The sequence below is a fragment of the Mesitornis unicolor genome, unplaced genomic scaffold (genome assembly GCF_000695765.1).
Source record: "Mesitornis unicolor isolate BGI_N332 unplaced genomic scaffold, ASM69576v1 scaffold20919, whole genome shotgun sequence".
NCBI classification, from domain to species: Eukaryota; Metazoa; Chordata; class Aves; order Mesitornithiformes; family Mesitornithidae; genus Mesitornis; species Mesitornis unicolor.
In genome coordinates, this window is record NW_010206801.1 from 8615 (window position 1) to 27245 (window position 18631).

The window sequence follows — 18631 nt, forward strand, 5'->3', positions numbered from 1 at the left end:
AAAAGAGCAACACAAGCGAAAGCAGTCAAACAACAACAAAACCCCTTCTTGCTATCAAGTTTAAAATCTCAAGCTTATTTCATTCTTTTAGTATTGTGTCTCTGTTTAATCCTGTTTCTATTGCTTTACTTTAGCAGGTTTCCCCATTCCCTGGTGCAATGCTCATTCCCAACTTACTAACAGTAGGGAGGGCTCAGGAGAGCTGAACTGCAAGAAGGCATTGTTCTAGCAGCAAGAGGAAACAAAAAAAACCCCACAGCTTGCAGGCAAAAGGAAAAGGAAGCTGAAGACCCCATTTGTGTTTAGAAGGGTTATGAGACGATGGACATTTTGGTCGCCTTAGTTACAAGTCTCACTGTAACCTGCATGCATGTACTTTTGTTTAAATCTGTAAGTGTTGAATCTCACAACCACACACAGTTCTATTCAAACACCAAACTGGTAAAGTGTTATGAACAGCAATCATAGGGATGAAATAACTTTCTGCCCCAGCAGTAACAAAACGGGATGTTCCTAGAAGTCTTTTATTCAGATGTGCACACTGACCTGTACAATCCCACCTCTGTGGAGCCAGCAGTAATCCTACAGGAACGGCCAGCTCAAGCAGTGACCCGTTACAAGTTGCATATGCGGTTGCCATTAAAGGTGCCGTTCCTCAGAGGTTACCGGACATGGTTCTGGGTACCACAATCACCGGCGAATCACTTTAATGGTGACCACTATGTTACAAGTTACTCCAACTACACACACATCAGAAAGGATTATTACAGAGACAATACTTTACACTCTTCTACCTGCAGCTTTCAGTTTGGTTTATTTTGTTGCTGTTTCCTACACGGAGGTGGTCTCCCATGACGCATAATGTGTTTTTCCAAACTGTCTAGGATGGCAATAGCAATCCTTTGGACGTGTGGATCAGTCTGGACGTTCTCCTTGATGTTGTACAAATGCTGTAAACCACCTTCTTCAATTAACATGCTGCAGTACCTGGCAGCTGTAATAAGATTAGAAAAAAATTCTCTAGAGTAAGTGTAGCAGGTACTATAAACACTGATTCAAATCCGCTTTTCTCTCCTAGACCAGGCAGCATTTCGGACACTCCCTAAAGTGTCTACAGAAATGCATTTGTACTTTAGAAAGTGACAACAGAACAACAGAGGTTTTCGGACAGGACTCCAGTTGCAGTCAGGTCTGTTTCCATGTCTGTCTGAGCTCTCTGGAAAGTGCCTTGAGATATGCACAGTATTCTCTCTCTTCCCCTGCCTCCTCTGTTTTAAGTGCACATATATAAGTTTTAAGAAATGAGAATCAGAAGTACTGCAGTATCTGTGGGTATCCAGATAAAAATACTAACTTTAACAAAAACCTCAGTTCAGAACAGTCACCAAAAACAGTATCAACTATACCACATCATTTGCACAGGCTCGTAGAGTGAACAGGAACGAATTCCTTCAAAAACAGGTTGCCAAATACTATTGATGGTGGCCTTTAATTAGTTATAAGTTGCGATGAATGCCTTTTCAGGGACAAAATGATACTTTTTCTTTCACTCTCATTACCAATTTTAAAAAGTTGACATTACTCCGCTGTTATTACCAGCATTATAAGGAGAGCCGTATGTTTAGTGTAACATGCAAGCTTCAGAAGTTGTTACAAACAGGTCGGGCTGACAGCAATGGGATGCACAGAGCATTACCTCAGACGTGCCCAATTTCACCATTCACCTTGGTGAAGCAACAACAGAGTTGTTTAAACGTTGACATTAGGCATTTCACCCAGGATCACATTTACTGCAGTGCTACTAATGTTTTAGTTAAGTTAGCTCATTGTAGTGGATATGATACAGAGAAACAGCAAAAGAAGAAAAAATAAAACCCAAGAAAAATCAATCCCATTAATTCCAGATCACTTTCCACCCTCACCTAAAAGAGAAGGTCAAAATAAAACGCATCTTCTCTCCAGGACAAAAAGCCTTCTTGGTGCCAAGCACCAAAAGTTTAAGGCTTCTCCCCCCCAGATAAATCTCCGTATTTCAGAATTAAATACATTCTCTCTCAGAGTAGTTATTATATTTGCTACCAAACATTTGGTTTCTCTGCAACTTTGTCCAGCACTAAACTTCAGGAATGCTGTCGTGATCTCAAATCTGGAGTACGCCATCCAAGTACTTCCAGCCTCTCCATTCTACAGAGCAGTTACTCACTGGCAATACAGATTCTGTGGCATGTTGAAAGCCCAGAGACTAGGGCAGAACAAAATAAACACTAGAAATAAATAGAACAGATAGGACTATACTAAACTGAAGAGCTGAGGCACAAAGAGGGGGAGGAAGCTTGCTTTAATTTCATTAACACAGAATTAAATGGTCTTATTCAAAAATTACTATCCAGAGTCTGACCCCTAGCACAACTTTGTCAGAACAGTCCCACTTCAACAACGGGAAAGTCCTCACAGATCCCTGGACCGTGTGTCCTGCAAACTGTGTCTCATTACAGTTATGAGTTCTATGAAGAGCAGGCAAACAGTGCTTTGTGTTCAACTATGTATTATGCCATGTTGTTCTTTGGTCTTTTCACTGCAGAAACAGTGATTTATGGGCGAGGGATAAACAAGCACAGATACACTGCTGTCAAGAAGACGAAAAATACTGGCACAGAAAGTACTTCTAATACTTTAGAGGAAAGCTGCTTTGTATCTGGTAGAAGTTAATGACAATACACACAACCATGTCATAGAGGTTTATGTCAGAAAAAGCAAAAAGCACTAGAAGCCAGGAAGGTTTCTTCAGGCTTACATTTAGATGGGCTATGGGGACTGATTGCCTTTCCCAGCACTTGTGCATTTCATCACATGCTCTCAAAGCACTTTACAAACAAGACGTTGGTGTTCTCCTTTTGCGTATCGGACAAACGGATTAGAAAACTGAAGCTCCTGGCACAGCAGGTAACTGCAGAAAGATGACTGGAGACCAGGATTACCCAAGACTTCTGTTCTGATAATAGCAGATAGCTACCTGCCACAGTAACTGTCGTTAATTTAAAAGAAATTTGTTGCCCATTATCAGTATTTACATTTCTGAATACAAGCACTTGTATAAGCCAAAAATAAAGTTAATCTTAACACATATCCACATTTTGGAATTATCGCTGTGCATTTAAGAGTAAAATTCCAGTAAATAAAAAGGACATGAAGAACTCCTATTACTCTCTTTTTCTACCCTGTTTAGTCAAAGCCTAAATGTAATTTCTCTAGGGGGAATGCGAGTGAATACTACTGCTATTACTAAGAAATTCTTATTTTTCCCACTCCATGCTAGTGAATAATACGCTAAGAAATCACAATTTTAAGGGTAATATTATCTTAATACATACAATTTTTGCTGCAGACGTGCTGGATGGCCCACACTGCCCATAACTGGACACCAGGTGTCATGAAACAGCCAAGTAGTGGAAAAAATGGATTGAAAGACCTATAAAAAGGAGAGGAAGAGCAACTTGTTTTACTACTAGATACTATTACCTCAGAGATCACGTGTTGTCTACTCATAACTAGGAGACACACTTGATAAACCAGAGTTTTAGATGAAGCAGGCAAGCCTTTAAATGTTTAAAACACTTACTACCAAAAAACATATATAGTGGTATGCTCTTACTGTTCTACCTTCAATAGAAAAGCAGGCAGAACCCGAGAGTCCCTAATCTTAGTTGGTCAGATAGGGAAAACAAACACACTGTATATTTTAAGCCGATGAGCGTTTTCCACTGGACAAAATCATGCCTGGCTAGCAGCTCACTCTGCTTTGGGAACAAGTTTTAAATCTAGTTCAGTTTATTTTCCAAACTCTGAATCAAGACAGTAGTTACCTGTAAGCCACCATCTCACATTCTGGGGTTGGCCAATTCAAAATGGCAGAATGCTGCAAAATATGGAACCAAGAACACTCATTGTTAAATACAAACATTGGAAAAATATTAGAGAGTATGATAAAATTCACCATTAGTTCTGTACCAGCTGTTCAAGGAGAGATGTCCTTTGGCTGCGACTTAATGTCCAGGCCTGCTCTCCTCGAGATATCAAGTGAGCGATAATCCCTGCTGCAAAGTAGCTGACTTCCACCTCCACGCTGTGCAATAATTTACTGATGTGGTCTATGAAGTCCTTCCACATTAATTCAGAATGGAGTTCTTTAACTTCAGCGATGTTATTCTGGAGGGGGAGAAGAAAAGAGAAAATATCACAGAAAGAACATGATGTGAGAGAGACAAGACATAAACTTGAACTACGCTGTGTAAGTAAACACATATAAATGATGGATGAGAAGTTCATCTACCCAGGTGACCTCCAGATACCAAAATACTACTTTTGCTTTTGAAAACATTTCCAGTCTAATGCAGGAATTTGCCTCAAAACCAGAGGTTTTCTCATAAGTAATTTCAGGCTATCAGCATGCAGATTACACTAAATTAAAGGCTACTTTTAACATTCTCAAATGTCATTTCAGTAAACTTCAAGCAGTGGACAATTCTGAATTCCATTGACTGACAACCTACTTTTTGCATTTGCACTCATCTTAAGCCTCACTCACTCTCCTTTCTTAAAAGCTCTTTTGTTAACTGTAACCATCAATTCCAACATAACTAGTGCTTTAGAAGAATCACAGAATCCCAGCACGTTAGGGATTGGAAGGGACCTCCAAAGCTCATCCAGTCCAATCCCCCTGCCGGAGCAGGAACACCCAGATGAGGTTACACAGGAAGGCGTCCAGGCGGGTTTTGAATGTCTGCAGAGAAGGAGACTCCACAACCTCTCTGGGCAGCCTGGGCCAGGGCTCTGTCACCCTCACTGAGAAGAAGTTTCTTCTCCAATTGAAGTGGAACCTCCTGTGTTCCAGTTTGTGTCCGTTACCCCTTGTCCTATCATTGTTTGTCACCGAGAAGAGCCTGGCTCCATCCTCGTGACACTCACCCTTTACATATTTATAACCATGAATGAGGTCTCCCCTCAAAGAACTGGTAAAACAGTCCAAAACAATGTCAATTGTGTTTAATGCCTACTAGAAACATCACAGAAGAATGTAAAAAAGTTAGGTAAGTTTTCAGATTAACATGGGGTAAAAAAAAAAAAATCCATTCTTAAAAGTATGTATTTTATGCTTTTTTTTCAGTCTCACCAGAAGTCCAAGAACTTTCTGCTGAATGGATGATTCAGATGGAAAAGACTGTGGAAAAGAGAAACAAACTACGGGTAACCATTTATGCTTATTATTGAAACAACATTAATTATGAACCTATGTTGATAATCCACCACCAAAACTGTACTCCTCACCTCTAAGACTCTCATGAAAAGTTCTAGCCCTTGATTTTCAATGAAGTGCCGACATGTCGTTGGAGATTCATCGGTGAGGTTCCAAAGTGCACTCAGTGTGAACTTGAGGGTAGTGTCTACAAGATTCTGATTTGTTTTCTGTTTAACTATTTGTAGAAGTTGCTGGGGAAAAAAAATAAGAATCAATGAACCAGTCCAAAAGTCCCAGTTACAATTGCATATTAAAAATGTATTAGCTCTTCTGCTTCTTTCTCCACCAACTGGGGTAATGCACAGCTATCATTTATATGCAGAGTAAAGATCTACACGTTTAGGGTCAAACTATACAAAATAAAACAGCTATTAAATTTCTTACCTCCCTTTTGAACATGATTGCCTGCTAGAGGAATTCCTTTGTTTTCTCCATAATTACACATGGTGACCATGACCAAATGGCACAAAGCCATCAACAGAACTCTGGATCCCACCTGAACTTCGACAGCACTAACCACTTACTTCAAATATTTTCTTTTTGAGCATCTGTTGTCTTATACAATTTCAAATCAAGGGTTGTCTTGCTATCTTACTTTGTATTAATTGAGTCAAGTTTTTCTGCTTTGGCTTCTTTTCACCTATGCTAATATGTCTCATTGCAACTGCCTCTGATATTATCTCTAACAAATTCCCTAGGCCTTTCTTTTCCAAAGCACTTTCAAATGAATACAGGTTAATGTGTTCTTAGAATTCCATCTACTTATGTCTATTTTGTACCTTTAGGAACACTGCTAGCACGAATAGCTGGAGAGGATGGTATTTTTGACTGTCAGAAAAGAATGTGACTTACCCTAACGATGAAGAGCTCTGCGCCAAGTTGAGCTGTTTGCTCTGTTGAAAGCTGTGAACAAACACAACCACATCAACAATTTTTCAGGCTTTAGAAATATTATCCTCTCGCCCCAAAACTTAAATTTTGTACCTTTGCAGCAAGAATGGAAATTATGGCGACAGCCATCCTTTGCATGTTTTGATCCTCATGATTGCACAGCCACTGCATAACAAGTTTGGCTGCTTCAAACCTGGAAGTTAAAAATAAATAAATTTCCTTTCAGATGCCTCATAAGTCTTAGTAAAGGAAAGATGTACGCAGACAACACATCAGACAGAAACACATGCAAGACAAAACAAACTGGAAGAAGTATGCCTCCTACCAAAAAAAATAAAAATAAACAGAAATACACAGTGAAATTACAGGTATTGCATGAGCCTCAGTCAGCCTTGAGTTGTTTGCTTAGGGTCTCTTACTTCTAACTATATATTGAAGTGCACAGGAACTGCTTCCAAAGAAAGGAGAAAAATGTGGCACAATCTTCCAAAACATCAGACCAACACACTTCCAAGCATTTCAGTGAAACTTTTAACTAGAAAAATCTCTGCAGAAAGCAATCCCACAGTTCCCCAGAGAAATCCCGACTTCGGTTACACACAATTAGTGATAGACACAACCAGATGAAGTAAAAAATACCTGTATATCAAAGGATTTTTTTCAGACCTATATTCAATCGTGAATTACAGGCCCAAAATAATATAAACCAGACAAATTCAGCACACTGGAATGATTTAAATAGAGCAAAACTGAGCCCAGAAACAAACCTGCCGAAGGAACAGACAAGAAAAGTAGTCTGTAATGCTACAAATGACTTCAACTGACGTACAAAACTTGCCTGTTAAACGGAACATCCTGAAGGATCCTGTCACTGCACAGTGAAAGAAGGCAATTCTTTTGCAGCTATGAGAAATGAAAAATAATTACTTCGTCAGACATACATGTTTCAGAATACTTCCTTGCTGTGAATCATTAAATATATTCCCATGTGGTCATGAGATGTGGAAAAACCTTTTTTAAGATCCACAAGAAAGGAAATCCTACAGAAAATAAAAACAATTCCTCTTTTACCTGCTGATGATTTGGGAAGTGTTCCATGGCCTTCAGGAGCAAGTGAGTGACATCGGCCAGAAGTCGCACAGGCATGCCTGCTGCTAAATCTTGCTTGGTCAGGTTAAAGACACAAGCACTTGCTGCTAACTGGACAGGCAAGTTCAGGGGGTGATTTCTCATTCCAATAACCACAAGCTGAAATGCAAGAGTTTTGTCCGCATTAGACAAACAAAAGGACAAGGAGCAATGGGCACGAACTGCAACACAGGAAGTTCAAGCTCAACATGAGGAAAGACTACTTTATTTCGAGGGTGACAGAGCACTGGACCAGGCGGCCCAGAGAGGCTGTGGAGTCTCCTCTCAAGATATTCAAAACCCACCTGGCTGCTACGCCGTGCACACTGCTACAGGTGACCCTGCTGTAGCAGGGGGCTTGGACAAGATGATCTCCAGAGGTCCCTTCCAACCCCTACCATTCTGTGATTCTATTTCTCCAAGTCCTTTTGCACTCTCAAAGGAGATGCTGCATGGGATGCAAGAGATTCTACCTAGAAAGATCCAAGGTTTGCTCTACACACTTGGATTAAAAAAATGACAAAATCCTTTCAGACAAGAAAGAGGTAGGACAGAGTTTCTGCAGTGCAATGGTAATGATGTAGCGGCTTGTTGCTCAGTGACTACTCATTTCAGATCACATCCTAAGCTGCTAGGTCAGGATGTATTTTTCTCACCTTCTTCCTGGATTATGTTTTTTGTATGTTGATTGTGATCTCACCTAAGAAAATATTTTTCTTGCTGATTATTGATAGACAAAGTCTTTTTGACATTGAAGCCAACAAAATCAAGGTCACTTGTTCAACATCAGAGAGGATAGGAAAAACAAAAATCACATGTTCAACTGATGCCTCTCTTTATCATGACAGTAAAAATTAAACCATCTCTGGTGTTCTACAGATGGAAAGTCACAGCCTAGAATGGATTTCTAAGGAAGTTTCTAGGATTTTCCAAGTTAGAGCCCAATATAGAACACTTACTATATTTATTCACTTGCTATCGTACTGGAAGATGGCAGCGGAGACAAGTATCACTGAACGCCTTCCTTATTGTTACTGTTCTGTGAGCATCAGCAGAAGGCACTGTTATACCTGGTAAATGAGACTAGACAGACTTTTGATTTGACCCTAGACAGATATGTTCTAATGACAGAATTCAACATCTGAAGAAAACTTCGTATCATATTCAAAATTACACGACAGAAATTAATTTAGAGGCTATTAAATTTAGATACTATACATTAGTCCAGAACCATTTTGCCTAACATAAAATGCTACAGGGCATCTTCTACATCATTACTGTTTGAATAGTTGTTAATTTCTATCCAGCATTACAATATTAATCTTAAAAATCACATCCAAAACATGTAAAACCTTGTGAAAGAATTTATACCGGGGCGTTGGGGGATAGGGTCAGTTTAAGGAACGATGCATGACAACCATCAAAACCATATTCTTTTACCTTTAAAATTTCAGGCTTTGTTTTTTCCATTACATGTGTCAGGCTGAATAAGTGAAAGAGTGCTTCTCTCACAAAGAAGGCCCGCTCACTGTAACGCTTCAGTGCTTCAGAAATCTGAGTTTCATTTGCTTCTCCTGACACCTATGAACAGAGAAATAATCTTCGGTTCAATATGTCACCGTTTTACTTCTAAAATTTTGTTCTTAAAAAGTACAAAGCTGCAGTTTCAAAGGTGGTGATATATTTAGCCAAACCCTTCAGTAAACAAATTGTTATCTGGCCACATTAATCCAGGGCTACGCAACCGTCAAACATTCTTCATAAAGAATCCACATTATAAACCAAAATTAGGCTTCAGTCCTGGCTTTAAGCAGAACTGCATGAAACCACTAAGTAAAAGTGGCACTTTATAACTAACAAAAGCTGCTTATGATGCACCAAATGCCCTAAAGGGCTATCTGTCACTCAGTGCTCTGTCAAAAGCAACTGATAAACTGATGAAGATGGTGTTTTGGCTTTAATTTTTTGGCTCTCAGTTCTAGCTCTGCCAATAAAATAAGATTTAATTCTTTGTCTACATCAACTTTCCTACAAGCTGCATCTGTAGCAAAAGCTCTCCAGTACCACATTAAAGAATAACTCATGCTCTCTGCAAAAGAAGTAATTCTTAAAACCAAACTTTAATTACATGTAAAAACTAAACAGTGAGCTAACTGAGGTGATGACTGCATTAGAAGCTGTGAGCTGTTGACTAATTTGAGCTTAAGTTCAGACTATTAAATTAGCAACTAGCTGCAGATTTTTCCACTTCCCAACCTGCTGTATTTTCCATTTCTGTGTATTTTATCTACTTTATAACTGGAAGTTGTATAACCATAGATGGTTTGTTCCTCAGTCCTACTGTTTAACCAACCATTGCTGCAATCGCTGTTTTTTATAACTCTTAGGGAAGCGCACAGAACTTGTTCTACTTAGTGCGTCACACAAGGGAAAGCAAATGTTCATAGACTGAAGTGTGATGTTCCAAGCATCCTGTATTGTACAGAGCCTTTTTTCCCTGAAACTTTCTAAATCAGGAATATGTTACAGCCCTGAAAGAACTGATACTGTCTTGGATTTTGTTGTACATTCTCCAACTGATTTGAACTGGGCAATCGTATTTACTGACAATGTTTTGCAGCCAATTACGCACTATATGAAGAATTTCCACTTGGCTTCATGTTCTCATCTACAATGTCTGCCTAGTGTTTAACCTTTCAAGAATTTTCTATTATTAAATTTCACAGGACTGCTGTAAAGACAGTAATATTTTACTTCTGCTGTCTCTGTGAGTGCTGCGTCCTGTTTATTCTTTAGCAGTACCTAGACTAAGCAGCTGAATATTTCAGTATAATCACTAGCGAATTTCAGTCACACAATAAAAACCCCTAAAAACAACAAAAAAGCCACAGCTAATCACTGCCTACAGTCTCACCTTGACAGCTATGCCTTAAAAAAAACCCTGCAGAATGCTTTTTGCTAACTACACTGCTGCAAGTCCATCATGATTTTCACATTACTAGAACCTTCGTCCTTCCTACCTTTGCATAGCACAGTCACTTGTATGAAGCGTGTATCTAAATAGCAAGGATTATATTGAATTATTTTATACCACACATAAGGTGTAATTTCCTGATGCCACACATTAATCACACCGAACAGGAACTTGCTTTCTCCAACAACACATCTCAGTGTTCATACACGTCGCTATCAGTATCTGTGACAACTACGTACTCAAGAGATTCAGCCATTAACAACTGTCAGAAGTTCCAGGAAAGAAAAAGAATTATAAAATCGTGTAGCTGTGTTACCTCACTTGCCTGTAACAAGAGCATTGTGAATTTTAAAACTGATGTGCAAAACTCAACTTGCGTAAGTGACAGCCTAAACTACGGACACGTTATGCAAACTCTTCCTCCTTCCCTCTGTAGTTTCCATCATCTTCATGGCATAGTAGAAGAAAAAAACCTCAAAAGAGTCAAAGATGATTCACCACTGACACTGACATGTCTAAAACATCTATTTTTCTTCTTTAATTCTGACCCCTTCATAGCAGTGACAGGATAGGCTCATTTTCCAGTAAATGCATTCATATTCTACAGAACAGGGAACGACATCTTCTTGTCTGGCACTGAAAGATAAATAACTGCAGTTCAGCAAACATCATCTCATCCTAAGGGGCTAAGTAATTTAGGATTTGTTCAAGAGGAAGTTTTTCATCCTAAGTAATTGCTTTTTACACATTCATCACCAAAAGACCTTTCAAGGCGGGTAGAAATACAGTAACAGGAAATAGATTTGGTGACGGAGTACAACAGCAGCTCAGTTATTAGGTTTTATTTTAGCTGCTGTGTTAATCATAAACTGCTCAAAGCTTATGCAAATAGTACCTGCACCTCTTACACGTTGCTGCCTGACACTGGATACTGTGCTGGCACCCAGATAACATTATTGCCGTAAATGACTTCAGACTAGGCAAAGTTCAGCTCTCTTGGAACTGACACATTAAACCAGGTTCTAAGGCTCACTAAAAAGGCACAGAAAACAGATGCTTCTTACAACAGTATTAAGTAAATGTAGCAGCTTCTGTGCCGGAATTAAGCAGGAAATGGACATAAAGTCAGTAATTACAATTAACAGTTAAAGAAATGAACCTACAGCCGCTTTCTGAAACACCCACATACATTCTTTACAATTAGTTCTGTTCTTCCTGTACATTGTAATTTTTCAGTAAAATTAATTCCCCCACTTAACCTTTAGGTTTCCTTCTCCCGTTAGGAACTCCGAGTAGCCGGCGTCAGTAGCTAGCAGTCCCACAAATTGCATCGTGGGCCGTTGCTGAATAAACGCTTCTACAGCTTTATCTGTAACATGTTTTCTTCCAGAAATGTCCAAAGACACAAGGTTAGGCAAGATATCCTTCTGCTCCAGTAAACGAAGTGCTATGTCTGACGTAAACTGTTTGTCATCTGAAATATCAAGGTGATTCAGGTATTTGAGTTCTCTTATAACGTCCAGAATCTGGGTTGTGGTCATTTTCAAGCATTTCAGGTGGTGCATGGTCAAAGACTTGAGTCGGTCTTTGCAGGTGAGAAGTGCTGTAATGTCAGTGACAGAGGTGTTCGATATATCCAGACTTTCTAATCTAGGAAGTGAAGCTACATCTGCCAAGTCCTCGTTGTAGAACAGAACGTTGGTAATACTCAACGCACGAAGCCCAGACAACTGACTGACGCATCTCTCGTACGGATCTTCCAAAGAAAGAGTTAGAGAGTTCAGCACAAGACACTGCAGATTTTGTTGGATCCATTTATTGCTGCTAAGTCCACTTATAATGTCTGTGATCGTTATATCATCATTCACCCCAGCAGCATCAAGCTCTACCAGCTTGTGGTGGCAGAACGCCTTCCGGAAAGCCACGGCAGAGATTTTTGCTTTCTGGATACAAGCTCGTTTCAAACGCATCTGGTTGCCTCGGAAAATGCCCACAGTTCCATCATTCAGAAGCCCTGTTGGAAAACAGCATTAGTATTTGGCTCCAGTGTTGTAAAACACCACTTTTGTTTTAAGGACCTGAAGAGTACAAGGTGTTAACAAAGAAAATTAATTGCAAGGTAGTTTGTCTTGGATCGTTATGCTATCATCCAAAAAGTTTATATTTGAGATTCTACTTTTAAGATTACAGTCTTGGAAATGCCAGGTTTAGGAATAAGAGAGATAAATTAAGATGCAGTACATACATATTACCTGTTTGGTTCAGAGCATGGAACATGCAATAAATAAAATGTGGATGTAATTAAAAACCCTTCAGACTGCTGCCTGGCTTTTTTCACTGAACTGGCTAGAAATGTGCTAAAAAGAGAATTTTGACATTTCTTAAAGTTATTCTTCCCTGGTCACAGTTCCATTAACCTCAAGATAGAACCAGCAATCAGTTGCCAGTTCTCATCTTGCTTTAACTCAATTGACTAATGTAGCATTTGATTGGATTCATAAGCAGGATCAATACACTAAACTAAGCTAATTAAGTTCTTCTATGTATCTCTCATGAAGAAGGTAGGAGTGTTGCTCAGAAACAAGCCGAATGTGAGAAATGAACCTAAAAAGCGATTCAAAGAGGAGAAAGAGGAGGACAAGGAAAGGGTGGGAAGGAGAAAAAGACAGCAATTGAGAAAGGAAATGCAACGATCTTGTTTGAGATTATGTTTTTGTTCAGCAAGAAGGCTGCACAAGCAGTCTTCTCTTGCAGCACACTGGCAACATCCGAAGTGAAATAGTGCAGGTAGTTCCACGCACAGGATTACTCAAAAGGTATTGAAAACACCAAGGTTTCTTATTTGTGTCTTATAAACAGGAGGATTACTGCTTATGCAATGCCGCGTGAGAAGGGTACGGTTGCACAAGTGTGCACACAAGAGGAGTAAGGAAGAACACGTCCTCCTAGTTTCTCTCTAGAGTTACAAATATCAACACTCATTTTTTATCTCCTATCATCAAGCCTACTGAACATAGAAAATGCAATACATAAGAATAAAAATATCATTGCCGCTATAGTTTGGATTCAAGTCCCAAGCTCGTACTTGTCTCTGTGACTGTCAAATTGAGATCTGCAGACCTTTTCTAAAAAGCAAAGGAGTGGGGACATTCCTCTTTCGCAGAGAAAGCAAAAAAATGGGGTGAAACGACTGGTACCCAGCAAAAAGACTAAATGTGACAAATAATTATCATTTGGTTAAAGTATTGCTAAATTTCTTCTTAACTTTTGCTAATCTTTTCATTCAAGGATCAAGGTAGGCTTTCTCGCTGGCCTGCCTTAGCCACACCCTGTTTACCTGGCATGCATTTTTTCGCTATCTTGCACTTTGAGACTGTGTCTGTGATCTTGCAGTGTCTGGAACCGCCTTCATCACCGCTAGAACTGGTAATAAGTTTCTGCTTTCAGTTTGCTCGAATCTGATTTCTTGGGACTACTCTACATAATTACTTATCAGAAAGTAATGTATGTTGAAAAGGTTTTTTGGCTTTGGTTTTTTGTTTATTTTTAGGACCCTTCCACTGTTGCATCTGACTGGAACAACTGGAGAAAACTAGAACCCCAGTATTTGCACAGTAAGACTCAATCAAATCTGTGCCTGGAGGATAGGGCGCATGGTCACAAACCAGTACACAGGAGGTTCAACTTCAACATGAGGAAAAACCGACAGAGAACATGACAGGTCAGGACCTGAAATGTAAGACTACCACAGTGTGGTTTTCACAGATGTTTATACTACTCTTTAAACTGACTGCTTTTGAGCAAATAATTCCACTTCAACGAAAGTGCCAAAAGAGATGAGAAACATTAATTAAAATCATAACACCACTTCCTAGTTTAATCACATGTAAACAGTAAAGAAAATTCAATTAATTGCTCTGTGGGAGATATTGAAACATTTGAGTGCTGCTAGAAGTAGTACAGTCAAATATTTTTTAAGCGATTGAAAGTCTATTAAAGAATATTCAGTTTAAAGAACATTAAATTAAAATCATAAACCCAAGACAAAGGACCTTCTATTTAGAATTATCTACTTGGCAATGCAATATCCATCTGAAGCTGTGGAAAAGCCAAAATAACAGAAATTATTAAGAGATTAAGGAACAGAGTTTTAACAGCTGCAATAGCAGATTTCACTAGAAAATACACAAGAACTGCAGTGCCACATTCCAGTAACATATTTTCACTGATGACCCACAAAGAATTGGGTTTTTTTACCATGAAATGCCATTGTCTGCAGCAATCGATCGGCCACTTCTTGAGGAAACATTCCTGGCTCCTGCAAGCATAGCGTTCCATCTTCCCTTTCTGTGCAAAACTTCTCTAGGTTGGCAGTCAGGAAATTCAAACAGATATCAAGTAAAGAATAAGGAGAAGCTTCCTCCTGTCATATGCAAAAAACAAATGAGACCGAGTTGATTCATTCTCTCCATGAATCTTCCATGCCTCTAGAATGCAGTTTTTCAGCAAGTCATCTTTTTTTGCTAGTCTAATTCTCATTGGAAGAATCAAATGCTACGAAAGGAGACATCCCCCCTAGAGCCACGCAAACGTATAGGTCAGGTCACACAAGGACCAACTGGCCAAACTAACAGGCAACTTCCTCTCCCAGTCATCCCCAGAACCACATCCAGCCTGGTCTCCTGTGCCTGAGCCCTGCTTGCCTTCACAGAGAAAGAAAAGCACTTGCTGTTAAGATCATTTGAATTTATATAGTCTATTGGGAATTAAACAATCAAGACAGACCGAAAGAAGATTTTAATGAAATGTTACTTCTTGATTATTGCTCTCTACAACTACCTGAAAGGAGGTTGTGGTGCGGGGGTGTTGGCCTCTTCTCCCTCGCAGCTTGTGATGGGACAAGACAAAATGGCCTCAGGTTGCACCAGAGGAGGATTAAATTGGATATTAGGAAAAATTTCTTTACTGAAAGAGTGGTCAAGCACTGGAAGGGGCTGCCCAGGGAGGAGGTGGAGTCCCCATCCCCGGAGGTGTTCAAAAAACATGTAGACGTGGCACTTCAGGACATGGTTGAGTGGGCATGGCGGTGTTGGGTTGATGGTTGGACTTGGTGACCTTAAAGGTCTTTTCCAACCTTAATGATTCCATAATTAAATTATTCTATTTATTTTAGTCTTTCGTTTCGGCCAACCCACATTTGAAGTCTACCACCAACCTGCATGAGAAATGTAAATAAATTTCATATATTGTTCAGAGCAATTTTTGATACTGGAAAGGGCAGCTAGAGCTCCAGATCAAAAAGGAAACTCAACTAGAACAATTATATTGCTACACAAGATTGGGAATTAAAGTAACAACTATTACAGTATTCCTTCTGAGTACAGATACCAATTTCCTCCTTTTTATGCTAAGCACCTGGAAATCATCTATAGCAGAACACTTGGCATAAAGAACAAGGCAAAACACAAACTTGAACTTTTCCTTCAGAGTTTGAGATCGTACACTGGTACATTAAAATCTCAAAGGTTTTTTCATTCAGTGTCTAATAATAGCCCGCTGTTTTCAGTTGCACAGATTAATCAACATAAAGAATGACTTGCAGCACTGTGAATCATCCCCAGCTCTACACAAAAGAAGGTCGAGTGACTGGTACATACTCCCCCAGACAATTTTGAAAATAACAGCATCAACTGTTGCCAGATCTGATCTGTAGGAAAAATTGTAGCTTGCCTTTTATACTGGGTGATTTCACCTTTCTTTCCTGGCTCATTTAACTTCTCTTTCGTAGCTTCATTTGCCAAATATGCTCATCACAGAAGTACAGAAGGTTATATAGAAGAAGTATCAACAAAATGACAGAAATAAGTCTTCAAAAATAAGGTGCATGTATTTGAAGACTGGGAGGTACCACATTAGAGCAAAGGTGGAATGGAGCTTATCTGTAATGAATCATGTATTGACAACAGGGAGAGACTGCACTTCAAGAGCTCCTGAAGACTTAAGTACAGGTTTGGGAACCAGAAACTCCAAATTATTCAAATACAGGCTCTTTCTGCAGCTTTGACATGCAACTTTCAACTCCTTTGACTCAATTTCACTGACTGTTTAATTTATTTCTTTTTAAAGGTTGATTATTACTGTTGAAGTAATTACTGTTGAAGAAACAGGAGTTATTTTGTGACACAACTTGCTCACATTACCAGAAAACAGCAATTTTGGCTGCCTCTGATCTTCAGTTGATGTGAAGAGGAAGGACAGAATTTGAAACTGTTAATGTCTCATTTTTTTATAATGCACAGCAATGCCCGAAATACTTCTAAAGAGAAAAAATAACTAGTTTTAAATAGTGCATTTTTTGAAGGAAAGGGGAAAATTTTCTTTTTAACCTAAAATCAATACACATGCCCAGGGCTTATATGACAGCTGCCAGTTCAAACAAAAATCAGAATCCTTACTCAAAGGTATAGGAAAATTATTCCCACTGAAGCAAAGATCCTCATCTCCCACTAGATCTTCTGCTTTTAATTTGATGCTTAAGTGTGACAAAACCAGAACACTGGCTCTCTTCAATCCCTCTGGCAGTGTTCCATGATTCCTGCCAGAAAAGCTGAAACACATTTATAGATCAGTAAGCAAACTCCAGTGAGAATTTTTAGCCTTGCAGATTGGCCACTAGCACATGATTCATGAAGCTGTTTTTTCAACCAGTGCCTCTAACTGGCCAATCTATCATTTGGAGATAGTCTTTTAATGTTTGTATAACATAGTCACTCTGGAAGTTCATACAGGACACCTCCACAGAATAAAGGAACAAAATCCACAAGCAGGGCTCAATTACGCCTGCAAATAACACAGTATCATTTTTATTAACCCCACTGATACTGGTTATAGGAGACATTTGAAACATTTCTTCAACTCGCTGCGAAAAGGCTGAAGACAGGCACCTAATGCAGGCTCCCGAGGTAACCTGGGCAGATAGGGGAAATGTTCTTACCTGTATCTAATAAAGTCCATTGATAAGCATCATACAAACAATTTCCTAGACTGTCTGCTACCGAACCAGAACAGCCTGAACACAGCCTGTAAACCTTTTACGTGACCAGCAGCATTCCTTTTCTCAACTTCTCTTTACTTAAGGAGAATATTGCTCAGTTAAAACCTCACAGTAAAAGTCTTCAGTGTATTTAAGCTCTTACAAGGTTAGGATTTAAGTGGTTCCTTTCTCCAGCTATGCTTTCGAATGTCAACCTGAGAACAAGCCTAGCATTGGTGTTCAGCTCATTTCATTTTCTGGTTCTAATAGTATATATAATGAGACACCATAAATGTGTGTCAACCACAGCATAGGGTGGGGGGCGGTTATTACTTAATAAAGATAAGTCAGCAATATTTGAGTACAACTTTCACTATGTATATTTGACTTTTTCATAGCCACCTGATACTTCCGTGTGACTTCAGAGTCTCTTTCATTCTGTCAAATCAATTCAGTGGCCAGAAAATAAATATAAAAACAAACTCACCAAAACACAGAATTATGCATTACATGGTGCAAGTCTGCGCGTCTTTATTAGCTCAGACAAGCATTAGTAAGAGTAATGCAACACATTTAAATTCAACTAGCTTATGGGACAGTAAAAAAAGTAGAATAATTTCCTTTAGATGGGCTCTTCAAGGCTTATTTCTATTAATTCTTTTAAAAAGGTAACCTTATAAGTGCTTAATAAAACCAAAGCAAACAAAAAGAAGCGTCCAGGGGACAGTGAGGAGGGAACAAACTGCATGACTACTGGCATCTACCAGTAACCCAATACAGCAGTGGCCTGAAATGCAATACCAACTTCAGCTCATACACCAGTGCAGTTGGAAAAGTCCTCACAGAAAACACTGTCCTCCACATTTTCTTTCAAATCAACTCCAAATATTGCTAGAGTATACTTACCCTATATTTCAAAATACAGTTAAAAAGAAAAAAGAGTTTACGGGGACATCTTAAAGTACCTGGAGGAAGTTAGAGAACCTTAAACCCAAGATTAAGGCTACATTAACCGGCTGAGTGCGAGTACCAAAACAAAATCCTGTTTCTTTGGGGATGCATCACTGCACAACCATCAGGTTATACAACAGTAACTAAAAAAAGATACATTTTTAACCAATGGTTTCCCTCTGCAATTGCAATCTAACTTCGCTCAAAAGGGATAGTTCACTGCTGGGTGGCCTTTTTCACTATAGGAATTGTGATCCTATCAACTCAATTCAGTTCCTTCTGACTCTGTCTCAGACTCATTAGAAATACAACTTTTTTCCACAGGTAGTTTTTAATTATCCCCCCCAATAAGCCAGTA

General features: G+C 39.2%; 1 protein-coding gene across 1 annotated transcript; it reads right to left on the reverse strand.

Moving 5' to 3' along the window:
- Positions 1-363: 363 nt before the first annotated feature.
- LOC104534046 (protein zyg-11 homolog B-like) lies at positions 364-14718 on the reverse strand (the record flags this gene model as incomplete). Its single annotated transcript, XM_010191914.1, is given in 13 exon segments — positions 364-994; positions 3372-3469; positions 3864-3916; positions 4009-4206; positions 5171-5218; positions 5326-5487; positions 6149-6199; positions 6281-6380; positions 7026-7090; positions 7259-7435; positions 8756-8896; positions 11549-12303; positions 14547-14718. Coding segments are annotated over 13 exon segments (2211 nt in total), but the record flags the coding sequence as incomplete, so codon positions are not given.
- Positions 14719-18631: the final 3913 nt, after the last annotated feature.